We start from the raw sequence: 16251 nt of genomic DNA on the forward strand, positions 1-16251 counted from the left end.
AGAGGAAGATGCAGGTGGTACCCTCCAGACCCCACCAGGGACCAGATACTGTCAGTGTGCCTTCAGGATCAAAAACAAACCGGAGGCTTACGAGGGCCCGTTCCCACCTCGTGATTCATTAGAATAAAGCAACTCCAGCCTCTGCAAACCAAAAGCTCTGAAAACCCTCCTCGAAAGCAAGATGTGCCCATCACTACGTGACTGAGAAGGACAACACGATTCAGAGGAAGTCTCCCTGGGAAAGGCAGCATTCCCCACAAGACATCTTGTGAGGAAATTACCACGCTCTGGTTTTCTAAGCCAAGGTCCCCAAGCACAGCGTTTTGGCCAAGGATTCCGACGAACTGCCAGCAGGATAATGTGGTGATGCTGCCTGAACTACTGTGAAAATGCATTAAAATCTGAGCTCATCCAAGCAATTAAAATGAGCACGGACTGCTCTGTTTTAGACTGGGAAAAACAAAGATCGGAGAGCATCGGCCTCTAGAATCCTCTGTGGCTTCTTGGAACACTTTAAAGGCATTTAGGGCAAGCACTTTTGCTATCCAAACCAAGCTGAGGGTACTCTAGTTAACCAGCCACGTCTCCACCAGCTCAAGCTGAGTGTTGAGGGGCGAAGGGCACGGCGGACGGGCATGTGCCGCACCCGCCGAGGGCTTACTCCACGCTGGCCCTGCGCCAAAGCCCACAAAAAGGAGTGTCTTCAGATTCACCATGCAGGTGAAGGGGACGAAATACAGAGAGGAACTGTGACACAGAGAAATCAGCGCAGTGGCTTTCCAAGGAAAGGAAACACGCTTCCACTTGCTCACCACACAACCTCTTCAGTGGTGCCTGTCGTCTGCTAAGAAAGAGAGGCCAAGAACTCGTGTCATCTTGAAACTCGGGGGCTTCTCTCATCACAAACACCAGGGATAAGGGAGGATTTCGAATCAACACCTTCTCCAGGAAATGTAAATGTGCTGAGCTAGGTAAACGATTGGACAGTCAGGCAAGCAGTCTGGGGTCCGATGCGGACCCAGCAGCCCCCAGCTCGCCCCTGGGGAGGCACTGGTTAGCGCATGGGGCTGACCTCGCCTACGGGCAAAATCGGCCATCAGGGCTCCAGGTACTGAAATTTACACAGACCCATTCACAGGAAATTCCCTGGAGGTCTAATTAGAACTCAGAGCTTTCACTGCAGGCACTCAGGTTGGATCCCTGGTAGGGGAACTAAGATCCCACAAGCTGCACGGCATGGCCAAAAGAAAATAGAGAGACCCCCACTCACAAACAGAATACCAAACGTGCAGCACCCTTTGCTACGCAGTCATTAACCCACAGCACAAAGAACCCATGGACAGTTCTTTCAGGACACAGTCCAGCTGGGTCAGGTCTTACGTTAACAGTGGCCAGGAAGTTAGTACCCTGTTTTTCTCCTTTGGACACAAATGTAAGACATATATTTAGAGTGCAGACATCCGGCAGGCTCTCTGACGCAGGAGTCAGCATGTCAGGAGAGTCTAGGGCTGGCCTGGAGCATGGCGTCATCCAGACACAGCTGGCAAGTGAAGCAGCAGAAAAGATGAGCTGGCCCAGAGCCGGCCTGGATTACAGGAGAGAAGCACAAGGTGCCTCACAGCCCTGCCCCGGCTCAACCCACCACCAGGAAAAGAAGCTGAGAAAGTGGGCAGGCGGGACATCGGATTCCTTCTGTACTGATAACCCTGCGCCTCCATCCCCCACCATCAATGTGCAACTTACCTGGAGGAAAAATAATATGGGGCCATTTCCTGTCCACTAACATCCCTGGAAGAGAAGAGAAAGTGCCATTTGCAGGCTCTGGTTACAACCCACAGAAGGCGTTGGGCAAAACACACAAACCTGATCAGCCCAGAAAGGGCTACTGTAAGACAGCCAAAGCGGGACTCAAGCTGAGTCCCCCCCAACGCCCACCCCGCGCAGAGTGACTCTTGGAGGGCATGTGTGCCACACGTCCAGCGGCCTCTGCCCCTGCTCAGGGCGGCTTCTTAACAGATCTCCTGCTCCTTCAGAGGAGGAGGAGGGAATCACAAGTCTGATTCCAGGCCACAATAAAGTGACAGTTTCCAGAAACCACAACTAATAAGCGGAACACAGAGACGTGGAATCAAGCCAAAGCCTTGAGGTGGAGCCCATTTAGAATTACGGGGGCCTCACGTGATTTTCACTAACGTCCACACTCCTGGGTCACAGGAGGCTACGCTGTCTAGAGGACCTCTGAGAGGGAATCCTCCACTAAGCGCCTCTGGGGCTGAGCTCTGCCCTGGTCTGGTCTGAGATGCTCTGTAGCGAGCACAGCAGGACACACCATGGTTGCGCTTAAGATGTTACCGACGAAACTAACTCTCCTCCACTCCCAGGGTGCGCTTTCATTTCCAGAACCATGGAAACTTATAAACGATTCCACCATTCTTTCCCAGGTGAGATGACCTCAGCCACCATCCAGCCCACTCTTTATTTTACCAACGAGGCAGCTACAACCCAGAGGAGCAAAGCCACGAGCGCCAGGGCCCACAGCTGGACAACGCACAGCCAGAACCAAACCCCAGACTCTTGAGACCTCTGTCCAATGTTCCCATGACAACCGTTGCCTCGATAAAGCCTTACCCGTGCTGTCAAAGGGAATAAGAATAGGCACTGCTCTGGGTCCCGGGGTGTGTTACACTCATCGGTCCTCCTCCAGTCCTGGAAGGAGGACATGTTATCATCCACTTTTGACTAATGAGGAGGCTGAGACAAAGGGAGGGTGTCCAACTCGCCCCAAGTCATAAAGCTGGGGCCTCAAACCCAACAGGGTCTGACCCCAGAGCCCTGCTGGTTACAAGCACCCAATTCACAAACTGGATATAACTCAAGTGCTTATTTTTACACAGGCCCATGTGTGCAAATGTTTTCCTAAAGAAATAACACTAGAAATCCTTGACTAGCCCATGGCATTCTCCCCACCAGATAAGGGACCACAGACCAACCTGAACCCTGAGCTCTGGGAGCAAGGCCTCCTCGACGGCCTAAGTGAGGGGACTCTGCCTCAGTTCACAGCGATGGCCTGCCTGGGCCAGCCACAGCCCTTCTCACCGGCTCCTCGGCCGTCCCCTCCTTCCTGCTTGTGGTTTCTTTCCAGGCCCTTCACGCTGCCTTTACTGCCCCTCAGCTCCCACGTCCCATCCACACCCCTGGCTCCACACCACAAGGTCACCAAGAAGCTAACTGCCTTCCTCACCAAGCTCCCAAACCCTCAGCCCATCTCCAGGTTTTATGAGGAAATATAGCCCCCTCCCACAAATTCACACTAACGTGAGTTGTTGATATCTATGTCCAGGCCTCCTCAAGGGGAAAAGGTTCTGATTACTTAAATGAACTTCTGATTTGTAGGATTTCAGAAGAATATACTGAAGTCACATTTGGGAGGCCGGGTAATAGGGAAACCACTGGAAGACAGGCCAGCATGCTCCGAGGGTCAGTCCTCGTCACCGTCTTTTAAGATCATAATACCAGCCCCCAGAGACTACTTACTCTGTGCCAAATTCGGTCTCAAAATATTTCTCTGCGGTGGGTACAGCTGTCTTCCCCATTTCAGAGAAGACAAAACTGAGGCACACAGAGGGACACTGCCTGGCTGTCAGGGAGCAGCGCAGGGATGCGAACCAAAGAGGCCAACCCTGCAGCCTAAGCTCTTAAGCCATGAGGGACACTGCCACTGCACGGACACACACACGGTCTCCACGGGCCCGGGAATGGCGACTGCCACTCACACACACTCACTGCACTGAGTTACCCTGCGGCATGACACGCGCTGCACCCTTTCCTCTCCGCCCTAACACTATGATACAAAGAGCTGCACCGTCCCCCTTCCCAGGTGACGAAACAGATGTTCTGAACAAGGCTGTGCCAGGTTCAAGGCACAGGCTGAGTGCGGAGGTGGATCACATCTCAGGCAGCCCAACTCCAGAACTCAGAGTTAAGCCTCGACGTTTCTGGCCGTATCTGCCTTCAATTCGGAAGCCAGCAGTATCTAGAAACCCTGGAGGCTGGTTTCGTTCTGTTGGTTGTGTTACCCTTTGTTCTTCTCATAATGCTCCCACGGGTCTTGGGGTGGGAGGGCAGCAAGGGTGCAGGTTCAAGACCAACCAGGGAAGACTCGACTCTAGTCAAACTCTAGGCAAATTTGTGTTGAATGACAAGGAGCCATGGGGGTGGTGGGTGGAGGGGAGATTGAGGTGAAAGAAAACCTCTAAGAATGGTACCGGGGACCTCTGCTAACAATCAGAACAATCTGGAACAGCGCCTAATCCAAAGTCATGACTAAGGCTTGGGGGATGTTTTAGTGCTTTTCTTTCCTCATCATGTTCTGCATGAATCCACATTCCCTGAGTCGAGGGTGGGCCTGGTGGAGAGAAAAACACTAGGAACGTAAATTAGTTATTGGTAATAGATACACTGAGTGTGATATTTATTTACTGATAATACACCAAGTGGGATAGTCAGTGAGTGGCAGGGCACCGAGCGGGACAGTCAGTTATCAGTAATACATCAAGTGGGATAAACCCTAAGGGGCTGATGGAGCTGATGCGCCTCTTCCCAGATAGTTTTCCTGCTTTTGCTCAAACAGCAGCTGCCGCAGAGCACCGGACATGGGGCGCTGTCGCTGAAATGAGCCTGACTCCATCGACTCCAGAAGGCTTCCCCCAAGCCCCACCCCTTCTGAGCGCCGGCTGTCAAGTCGGCTCTCTCAGGAAGGCACCCCAGGTGACAAGCGACATCGATGAAACGCCAGGCTTGGCCCTCAAAAAGCTTACTGTCAATTCACCAACTGACTTCACCTTTCCTGCCAAATTACCCTTCTGAAGCCTGGCCCTAGTCTCCACCACAGGACCTTGGAATCTTCTCTGTCTATAAGTAACACAACTAGATTTCCCAGTAATGGCCCCAAATGGAAATGCCCTGATCACGCTTCATCAAAAATACAAGCACACAAACCACAAAAGGGGTTGTAAATTAAAAATGCAACAGAAAAAGCTCTTTATTTATTTTTTCATTCATTCAGTGAATTATAATTGAATTTGTCCTGGGTACCAGGAGCCCTGCTCAGCACTGGGGTGGGACTCCCCCCAGGGAACGAGATAGACGCAGTCTCTCTCCCCTGGGACTTAAAAGACGATGGGCGCTTCAAGGAAAAGGTTCCGTGTTGCAGCCTGAACCAGTCCCAGCACCGTTAGCTCCCTGATGCCCAAACGTCAAGAGCACCATTGAGGCTGGATCTGCGGGACATCAATGTTACAGCAACTTCAAGCTGCTGAAAACCAAATTCTGGTGGTAACAGCTCGAGAGGGTAAAATGAGAGAAATGTCTGCAGACTTTCCAACTGAATATTCCTGGAATAGAAAGTCACTCGTTCTCTAATAAAAGTGAAAAATTAAGTGTGCAGAAGCCAAAAAAAGGCGGTGGCAGCCCATTCCCCAGGGCCTACTTCCTAACCCTAGCAGACACTTCTGGGGTCTTTGCTGCTTCAAACACCACCAGGGAAGGGCTGAGGTCTTCAAGAAAGGAAGACAGTCAAAGCCAGAAATCAAAGCCTGGTGAGGAGACGCTAGAAACCTTCGGAAAGGGGTCTTAGAGGAGTCAGTTCAGTCTAACGCTTGGCATATTTGGGTGCAATCAGTGATGGAAGTCCACGTCCGCTATCTTACGGACAGTGCTGACGCCAATTATTTTTTTGCCCTCATCAAGAGAGCTTGTCATCCCTCTACAGAACAATTATCTATAGGTGCACCAGAGTTGAAAGCTACATTCCTTCCCCAATTCAGCATGGGGAAAGTGCTGCTCACAGCAATTTGACGTCATTTCATTACATTAGATTAATTTTTAAATGTGTTATCCTAACAATTATGCCAACTACCATGTAATTAATATTCTGACTGACTTTACAAAAATTACAAAATCCCCTGAAGAAAATAATTAGTCAGTAAGCGTGAACAAGACTTCTCTTTGGCCAACAGCACATAAAACCGAAAGTTCATCACATAATGGCTGGTATCAAAGCCTTTCCCAAACTTTCTTCGATTCTTAGCCAACAGTGCGGAAAGCTGACATTGGCAAGTTACCCCAAAATCCACTTAACATATTAATGTACCTACTGGTTTAAACTCTTGGAGAGTAAAATGATGAATGATGAAAGCACGTGCAATTAAAAAGCTCTTTCGTGTGTAGGAGGGGCAAGATAAACACCTCTCATTGCTTCCTGCTTCCATAATCCCAGCTGGAAATTAGAATACTGGCTTATTTCTTGGGACTACTTCTTGAGTTTATTAAAGAAATGTACATAAGGCATCCTTACCCTTGGTTTCCTCTTTCGTTCAAGGTCGAAGTACAGCTTTCTTATAACAGATTTCAAATCCCTTCTAGAGTAAGGACAGTATAAATAAGCAATAGCCAAACAGCACATTATCTACCATAACAGAAATAAAAAACATCTCTTCTCTGCAGCCCACTTTGGATAACTGGCAGGGGCCACTGAGCCCCACGACAGAGCTGTGAGTCCAGAGGGAGCCTCAGCAGGGAAGACTGAGCAGGGTGATTAGCGATGTCTGCCCTGGACAAGAGCGACAGTGTGAGGAGCAGGGGCCTGTATTTGCCATCTCCACCCTTCAGTAAACCACTGAAAATGAGTAAAATGTGATACAGATTCATGAATAAAATATGACACATGAGTTGCTCCTGACAAGAAGATTAAAGGGAGGGGAAAATGTTTAGTACAGTCAAAACCTTAAGCCAAACGGGATTACAGCATCAGCATCAAGTTTTAGAGTAAAGAACACTGGGCTAAGTCAGGAGTGGCAAATTCTAGTCTAGCTGTGAGGCTGTGGGCACGGTGGTTCACGGGGCCTTGACTTGCCCGGCTATAAAATAAGGGGATAAGCTAAACATCTCTGATTCATTTTCCTTATTTTGCCAAGTAATGGTGCAGGGGTCCAAAATGCCCTCCGTGCTGGGCATAGAGAGCTGGTGAAAGAACGGTGACTTCACAACATGCCCCAGGCCAGGATGCGACTGAAACCCCAACCCCACTCACGCTACTCGGGCAGGACTTACACTCTGACACATTTCTACATCTAGTTTTAACCCGCAGCATCTCCAGGATAAGCATTTCCACATACCTACTGCTTCTTTCCCCTAACACATCCTCTGCATCTGAGAGGGGAGGAACAGGGACTTCTATCTTAATATTCTATTAAACTGGGCAAACAAAACTACCTTCGCTCAAACGGTACGTGTCATCACTTTGATTTAAAACCAGCCACTCCCACTGGGGTCTCGGGCACTCATGGCCTCGAGATCAGCCTAAATCGTCCCACCACTGAAAAGTCTCCACCACTTGAGCCTATTCCGAGAACATTACCCACACAATACATCAACACAGCTTCTACATCCAAAAGCCAAGACCAGGCATCCAACCAGAAGTAAGTCACCTACACATCAGATCCCACATGCTAAGATGCCCACTCGAGCCCCTGGGGAAACAAGGAGGCTCACACAGGACAGCCTGAGAGGGCAGCATTGTCTGTGTGGGGCCTGAACAGCCTGGTGTCTGGCCCTGGCAACTGCCCCCGACAGCCATGATTTTGTGTCTGTCCTGCACCCACTCCTGCCTCTAGCCGTGCAGCCCCAATCCCTGAGTTTCAGCTGATCTGCGCTGGGCAATCAGAGAATCCCACCCACTGAGCTCAACAAGCTGTCTGGGTAGGCAGGGGCCCCTACCAAACAGGGCCCGCATCCGTTTTCAGCATCTGGCATGAAGGACCACACAAACCTACAGCTGCCAGACTGTCTTTCCCACCACTGGGAGACACCAGGCCAACAATGGGAAGCGGGCATAGAGCGGGCAGCAGAATGACTGATCCCCACACCACCTGGGCACCTGATGCTCAGGACTGAAGTGGGTTTCTGTCCACAGCAGCCCGAGTCTGGAGGACAACCCTTACAGGCTAAATGCATGCCTCCTAGGTTCAAGCTCCTTCTTTAGTGTCCCACGATAAATCGTGTCTCCCTGAGTCTCAGACGCAGCTGCCTGGGTCCCACTGTAAACCAAAGAATGTTAAATATTCCCACAAATTCAAAGGAATAATTCTACACACCAGAAACACTGCCACGGCTCATCTGTCACCTGAGAGCCAAGAGTGAAAAGAGGAGAGGGGTGATGGGTAACTGGAGAGGGAAGGGCGGATCACAATCAGTAACGCTAAGAACAATTCTCTCCAGGGAGCAGCACCCTAGTGAGAGAAGCTTCCAAAACCATTCCAAACATACATTCTAGCTTTCCATCAGCAGCGGAAAACAAAACAAAGCTCAACACAACAACCTACAGCACCCAAACAAGAGGAACCTGTGAGCAAACAAACTAACTGCTGCCAGGCTGATGAGCCTAATTGCTCCTGTTATTTTTACACTGTGGCTTAGTTTCCCTTTCACAGCTGTCCTAGGGGCTCCGCCATGGGGCTACCACGAAAAGCAAATTCTATGGCGAGTGTTCCCTTCCATGGGGTCGCAAGAGTCAGACACAGCTGAGCAACTGAACGATAGAGAGCATTTAGAGCAATCTCCCGCAGACAGGTGCAGAGTAGTTAAGAGAAGAGAGAGGATTAGGAGGGTGGGATTAATGTATACACACTACTATACATGTGGAGTAGGAAATGGCACCTACTCACTCCCGCATTCTTGCCTGGAGAATTCCGTGGACAGAGGAGCCTGGCGGGCTACAGTTCTTCGAGTTGCCAAGAGTCAGACATGACTGGGCAACTAAGCACACACTACCACATATAAAATAGATAATCAGCAAGGGCTGACTCCATAGAACAGAGAGCTAGTCACAGTAGTTTGTGATAACCTATGAATGAGAAAATCTGAATATATACATAGATAGATATGTATGCACCTGAAACTAATATGATACTATAAATCAACTATCAGCTCAGTTCAGCAGCTCAGTCGTGTCCGACTCTTTGCGACCCCATGAATCACAGCACGCCAGGCCTCCCTGTCCATCACCAGCTCTCAGAGTTCACTCAAACTCATGTCCATCAAGTTGGTGATGCCATCCAGCCATCTCATCCTGTGTCGTCCCCTTCTCCTCCTGCCCCCAATCCCTCCCAGCATCAGGGTCTTTTCCAGTGAGTCAACTCTTTGCATGAGGTGGCCAAAGTATTGGAGTTTCAACTTCAGCATCAGTCCTTCCAGTGAACACCCAGGACTGATCTCCTTGCAGTCCAAGGGACTCTCAAGAGTCCTCTCCAACACCACAGTTCAAAAGCATCAATTCTTCAGCGCTCAGCCTTCTTCACAGTCCAACTCTCACATCCATACATGACCACTGGAAAAACCATAGCCTTGACTAGACGGTCCTTTGCTGGCAAAGTAATGTCTCTGCTTTTGAATATGCTATCTAGGTTGGTCATAACTTTCCTCCCAAGGAGTAAGCGTCTTTTAATTTCATGGCTGCAATCACCATCTGCAGTGATTTTAGAGCCCAAAAAATAAAGTCTCTCACTGTTTCCCCATCTATTTCCCATGAAGTGATGGGACCAGATGCCATGATCTTCATTTTCTGAATGTTGAGCTTTAAGCCAACTTTTTCACTCCCCTCTTTCACTTTCATCAAGAGGCTTTTTAGTTCCTCTTCACCTTCTGCCATAAGGGTGGTGTCATCTGCATATCTGAGGTTATTGATATTTCTCCCGGCAATCTTGATTCCAGCTTGTGCTTCTTCCAGCCCAGCGTTTCTCATGATGTACTCTGCATATGCTGAATAAGCAGGGTGACAATATACAGCCTTGATGTACCCCTTTTCCTATTTGGAACCAGTCTGCTGTTCCATGTCCAGTTCTAACTGTTGCTTCCTGACGTGCATACAGATTTCTCAAGAGGCAGGTCAGGTGGTCTGGTATTCCCATCTCTTTCAGAATTTTCCACAGTTTATTGTGATCCACACAGTCAAAGCCTTTGTCATAGTCAATAAAGCAGAAATAGATGTTTTTCTGGAACTCTCTTGCTTTTTCCATGATCCAGCGGATGTTGGCAATTTGATCTCTGGTTCCTCTGCCTTTTCTGAAACTAGCTTGAACATCTGGAAGTTCGCGGTTCACGTATTGCTGAAGCCTGGCTTGGAGACTTTTGAGCATTACTTTACTAGCGTGTGAGATGAGTGCAACTGTGCGGTAGTTTGAGCATTCTTTGGCATTACCTTTCTTTGGGATTGGAATGAAAACTGACCTTTTCCAGTCCTGTGGCCACTGCTGAGTTTTCCAAATTTGCTGGCATATTGAGTGCAACACTTTCTTCAATTTAAAAAAACAGATGAAGAAAAGGACAGGAAGAGTGATTTACCAAACAGTCCTCTAGAGATGTTCCATCAACAATGGGGAAGGCAGGCCAAGCAACAAAAACAAAGTGAGCAGCTGCACTCACAGACCATCAGTCCTTCACTTCCTGGGAGTCAGGAACCCCTCTGAGAATCTGATGAAAGCTAGGAAGTCCTTCCCAGAGAAACGCACACACACACACAGCACAACACTTTGCGTGTGATTTCATGGGGTTCATAAAAACTGCTCCCTAACCCAGTTTCCAGGTTAAACACACCCGAGTTTGAACTTTTTAAAAAACGTAATTGCCTGAGCGTCATGATTAATTTCTGAGACTTCAGAGGACTATATAATCTCTCCCAGGGACAGTCTACAACTTCCAACTCTGTAACACCATGCCAAAGAACACAAAATGGAAAGAAAAACTTACCCTCACTTTCTGCCTTTCTGAAATGTAAGAAAGCTTGCTTTTTCCTGTATTAGTCTCATTTCTGACACATCTGCCTTACCTTGTTTGACCATTTATACGCCTGGAGGAGCTGACTGTAGAGAGGGGTCTTGTCCTGCACGGGATCCAGACTTAACAGCCCACTGTTATGGAGAGGGTGGTTCTCAGAAGGCTTCCCCACCAAGTTGCTCAGACGTTCCAGCTCACTGAAAAGCAAACAGACGCAGCAAGTAAACCTGAGTCCACTAAAACTCCAGTTCTTAGCCTACTACATTGGTCCAAGACTGTGCTTCAAACTGCTCATCATAAATTTAAGTCCCTTAAGAAGAAATACTTTCTGAAAAGAAGACAAGGGCCAGGAGCTTCCCTAGTGGTCCAGTGCTCAAGAACCTGTCTTGCAATGTGGGGGACACGGGTTCAATCCCTGGTCAGGGAACTAAGATCCCACATGCCGAAGAGCAATTAAACCCATGCACAACAACTGAGCCTGAGTGCCCCAGAGCCTGAGCACCAAATGGAAGGTCCGAGTGCTGCAATGAAAGATCCCACACGATGGAACAAAGATCTGAAGTAAATAAATAAATATTAAAAAGAAGAAGATGACTAGAGCCACTTGAGAGAACCCCTAGCTAGGGGCTTATCCCATTTTACAACTGAGCTCTCTGGCACCATTCCAGAGGAGAACAAGAGTTAAGAGCAATGAAATCAACAGGACTCCTAAAATCAGGATTGAACAACTCAAATCATTCTTTGCAAGGCTGGGGGAGGGGAGGGCCTCCTGGAATTTCAAAATGTGATATAACACTGCTTCTCACTAAGAGTTTTCAGATCCACATACAGATCATTCTATTTGGCAGTACAGCAAGTACCTGAATAAATGATGATTATTTACCATTCACACAGAGATAGATTTGTACCTGGTGCTTCACAGATGGTAAAACTTAACAAAACAAAAAAGAGATAAAATAAACAAACGGGAAGACACCATGGAGGGGGCTGTGTCAAACAAACATGCTTCAGTGTAGCAAGGAAAAAAAAAACCCTAGAGCAGCTTGGGAAAGAGAGCCAACAGCAAAAGCACATTCAGGAGCATGTGCTGAGGGGCCAGTCCCAGAGTGTCAACAAAAGGTCATAGGAACAGCTTCTCATGCCACGCTCATCTTGGGCTCTCTAGCCTCTTTCCTCTTCACACTGCTGTCCACAGATTTATGAAGACAACGGGGTGAGATCAACACGCTTATTAAGCTTTCTACAATGCTGACAGGTTTCAACACCCTGCACATTACCAAGGAAAGCCCACCAAAGAGGAGAAGAAAGAAAGGCAAAAACCACCAGCATCCAGACTCAGGCAGGGCAAGTATTAACTGGAACTTCACCAGAGAACAGAAAGTAAGTGTGGGAGTGAGGAGGGGGTGTGACCTCCTGGCTCTACCCCCAGAACAAAATTGGCAACTTATTTACAGGAAAAAATAAATAAATTAAAGAGGCTCCCATCATTTGGTTACCACCTCCTCTTCCATTCTACCTCCTCCTTCCATCTGGTTACTAAGGAGACCAAGTTGAGGAGACTAAAAAAAAAAAAACCCAACCACTCCAGAAATTATAGGAAGAGTAGCTCACCCAATGCTTTCACCTGCTAAGGTCAGTTTTGAGAAGTAAAAGACAAAAACCCTGCAACTCTAACCTCCCTGAGAAGGTCTGACCCGCACAAGGATGGGAGGGCACACAACCAGGACCTATTAAAAATTGCCTATTAAGTACCAGGCATTTTACAAGCATCCTCTCACTTCATGTCACTGATAAAGTAGAAGTTGACTTGTTAAGAAAGAGACAAGAAATATACAATCCTTAACCCTGAAGGACCCCAAATTAGCTTTTGTTGGGAGGCCCGGGGTGGGGGTGTGGGGATGAGGTGTTTAAGCAGAAGTCATAAGCCTGTGATGAGGTCTCTTTTGAGGCAGGAACTTAACAGAAGCAGTGAGAGTGGGGGTGAAAGTAGTGATCAGGTGGTTAGGGGATGGGGTAGGAGAAAAGAGAAAGGACAAAGCCTGTTTCATCATGCTTTGGGGTGGGGTAGGGACTGGAACTGATGAATTCCAGGTTCAGGGAGGAAAGATTAGATAAAGATAAAAGTCGCTCAGTCGTGTCCGACTCTTTGCGACCCATGGACTGTAGCCCACCAAGCTCCTCCGTCCATGGGATTCTCCAGGCAAGAATACTGGAGTGGGTTGCCATTTCCTTCTCCAGGGGATCTTCCCGACCCAGGGGTCGAACACAGGTCTCCCACATTGCAGGCAGATGCTTTAACCTCTGCACCACCAGGGAAGCCCAACCTGTGGTCAACTAGGTGGAATACACTTGACTCTGGGGCAGCGTTAACAGGTCCTTCTTGGTACTATTTGATCAGACGTGGTGGAGCCCAGAGGGCCCACAGGTGGGAACCCTGACGAGCCGAGAAGACGAGTGGAAGTTTACGGGAAGAGCACGTCCCGTCGCGAGGAACGGAAGGACCACAGAGGTGGTCCTGGGTGGCGGGAGTCAGCCAACAGCAGGACGCCAAGAGAAGGGAGACGAGAAAGCGGGGGTGGAAGATGAGGAGGCCCTGAGGGGCAGGGAGAGGCCTAGAGAGGAGAGAGAGGGAGCAACGAAAAGAAAGAGCAGCCAGTGACTAAGGAGACTCCCGCGGGGGTGGAGCAGAGTAGGAGGTCGCGACCCGCGGCCCCTTCAGCCGGTACCTACTTGAGGTCCCGGTTGACCGAATGCAAGTTGTCCTGGAAGTGCGCGATGAAGGCCTTCTCCCGGCCCTCCAGCGTCTCTTTGTTCCGCATGCCATCCTTCAGGCAGTCGAACACCCTGCTCACGCTAGAACGGAGCGCCTGAATGGCACTAATGGCCTGGGCAAAGGCCTCCAGATTGACACCAACACTTAGCACGTCCGCCATGTTGCCGCCGCCACAGCCGGCTCTTCAAAACCGGCGAGCAAAAAGACGCGCCCGCTGATGACGCGGCACTCGGAGGATTCTGGGAAATGTAGTTCTCGCGGGACGAGGCCGTCCGGGAGGTTTGTGAGGCCACCCTGGGAGAGAGGATTTCCACTTTAAAGGAATGCGTGGGCAGGAAAGCGATCACCTGAATTTAGGGAAGTCGGGCTGCGCTCTCGGCTTTCTTCATGGTAACAAGGAAATACAGAAAGTTCCCTCACTTCCCCAAACTTGCACTCTTGGGAGTCATATGGAAATGAATTGCTCAGAGCAATAAAGGGTCCGTGGTGTAAAGGACTGAATAAAATTCTTCCATGTTCGTAAATCAATGGGGGAGAAGGGAAATTTCTTCCCTTCAGTAGAATGCCAGCTAATAAATGCGGAATGAATGATGGAAAGAAAATTACTACTTGGCAACTGTTAGATTAATTATTGATTCAGATAGGAACTGAAGAATGCTAGGGGATGAAAGGGTGAGGAATAGCAGCATGGTTATATAGTCTCAACGTAGCATCCCTCAAGAAACTCGCTAATTAAGAAGGAAAAAATAAGAATCCAGAAGTTTCAGTTCTGGCTATATAACCAAAAGAAGGAAAAGTAGGGTCTGGAAAAGGTATTCGTTATTTGTACCGCCAAGTTTGTAGCAGCGTTATCCACAAGAGCGGAAAGGTGGAGGCAACCCAAGTGTCCATCCTGGAATGAGTTCATTAACATGTGGCATATTCACACAAGGGAACGTTTATTCAGTCTTAAAAAGGAAGGACGTTCTGACACATGGTACAGTGTGGGTGAGGTCATCCCCACTGGCTCAGCAATAAAGAATCCCCCTGCAATGCAGCAGACACGGGAGACTCCGGTTTGGTCCCTGGGTTGGGAAGATCCCCTGGAGGAGGGCATGGGAACCCACTCCAGTATTCTTCCCTGGAGACTCTCATGGACAGAGGAGCCTGGGGGGCTGTGCATAGGGTCACAAAGAATGGGACATGACGGAAGCCACTGAGCACACACAGGGATGTATAATGTGGGTGAAGCTTAAAGATGTTACACTAGGTGAAATTAGTCAGACACAAAATGGTAAACACTGTATCATTGCACTCAAATTCACAGAAACAGAGTACGGTAGTGGTTGCCGGGAGCTGTGGAAGGGCAGGGGCAATCATTGTTCAGAGGGCATAATTTCCGTTTGGGAAGATGAAAACATTCTGTGCATGGTGGTGGCAGTTGCCCAGCAGTGAGAATGGACCTAATGCTACAGAACTGGACACTTCAAATGGTTAGAATGGTAATTTCAGGTTATATATATTTTATCATAAAGTCTTTTAATTCAATAATGTCAGTGAGGGGGTGGGTAGGGAATAGTAACTCCACAGTGAAGGAACCTGGCTGACCCCAGACTGAGAGGAGATCAAGGTCGAATCACCAGTATCGGACAACCCACCCCCTGATGTGAGGCCCAGATGGCAACATGACTTCTGTGGTGTTCCCGCCAAAAAATGCAAACCCTGAATCTGCTCAGGACGTCTGACAAACTCAGAGACCTTAATAGACCGATAAGAAAGACAGGTGTTTTATTGTCTTGGGTTTATAGAGTTTCATTTTCTACCTTACCTTTTTAGTGTGGCCATTTATAGTGTTTCCTAAGGGAAAGGGGTAGAGATAGCAGGAAACGTCTAAGTGTGGAATTGTAAACAATTCATTAAGTTTCACTGAGCCTCAGTTTTCTCATCTGTAAATTAGGTCTAGTAATCACGCATGCATGCATGCATGCCAAGTTGCTTCGTCGTGTCTGACTCTTTACAACCCTGTGGACTGTATCCCACCAGACTCCTCTGCCCATGGGATTCTCTAGGCAAGAATACTCGTATGGGTTGCCAAGCCTTCCTCCAGGGGATCTTCCTGAACCAGGGATCAAACCCATGTCTCTGGCATCTCCTGCTTTGATAAGTGGGTTCTTTACCACTCGCGCCACCTGGGAGACCCCTAGTAATAATACCTATCTTTATAAAATAGCTGTGGGGTTTATAACACCTTGCAGGCAAAGCTTTTGAAATATTGCTCAGCGTATAATAAACACTCAGAATATCTTAACTGTGAGGAGGATGTGCTGAGAAAGTTTCCGATGGGAAACTTGAGGAGTCTTTGCATAGAATCAAGCAAGGATCACCAAGGGTTCTATTCAAATTGTCTATAATTACATCACCCTGTTGCCAAGAAGTTGTCAGTGAACTATGTCCTATAGTTTGCTATTTTAAATGGTCTTTTTAAAAGTCTCTTTTGGGGAGTTGTTTTTGTTTTTTAAGATATTTGCAGAAGATACTATTTAACTTTACAAAAGTGAAGAAAAATATCTGTGTCTGTTGGCTGGTTTTGGTTATGGCTTCAGTTTATTCATCCTTTCCAGGGGAAGAGTAGAGAAGGCAAACTCCATATCATGTTTTGACACAATGCC

The 16251-nt window shown here is 48.3% G+C and overlaps 1 protein-coding gene across 2 annotated transcripts in view; it reads right to left on the reverse strand.

The window, feature by feature from the left end:
• MED27 (mediator complex subunit 27) overlaps positions 1-13807 on the reverse strand; it is a 219647-nt gene extending 205840 nt beyond the window's left edge. For both annotated transcript variants that reach the window (XM_040225447.1, XM_040225445.1), the window contains exons 1-2: positions 13561-13807; positions 10883-11027 (exon numbers count right to left, since the gene is read on the reverse strand). In XM_040225447.1, the coding sequence (XP_040081381.1) occupies positions 10883-11027; positions 13561-13763 (348 nt within the window). In that variant the 5' untranslated portion in view covers positions 13764-13807. The remainder of the gene's footprint in view (positions 1-10882; positions 11028-13560) is intronic.
• Positions 13808-16251: the final 2444 nt, after the last annotated feature.

Source organism: Oryx dammah, unplaced genomic scaffold (genome assembly GCF_014754425.2).
Source record: "Oryx dammah isolate SB20612 unplaced genomic scaffold, SCBI_Odam_1.1 HiC_scaffold_25, whole genome shotgun sequence".
Lineage (NCBI taxonomy): Eukaryota > Metazoa > Chordata > Mammalia > Artiodactyla > Bovidae > Oryx > Oryx dammah.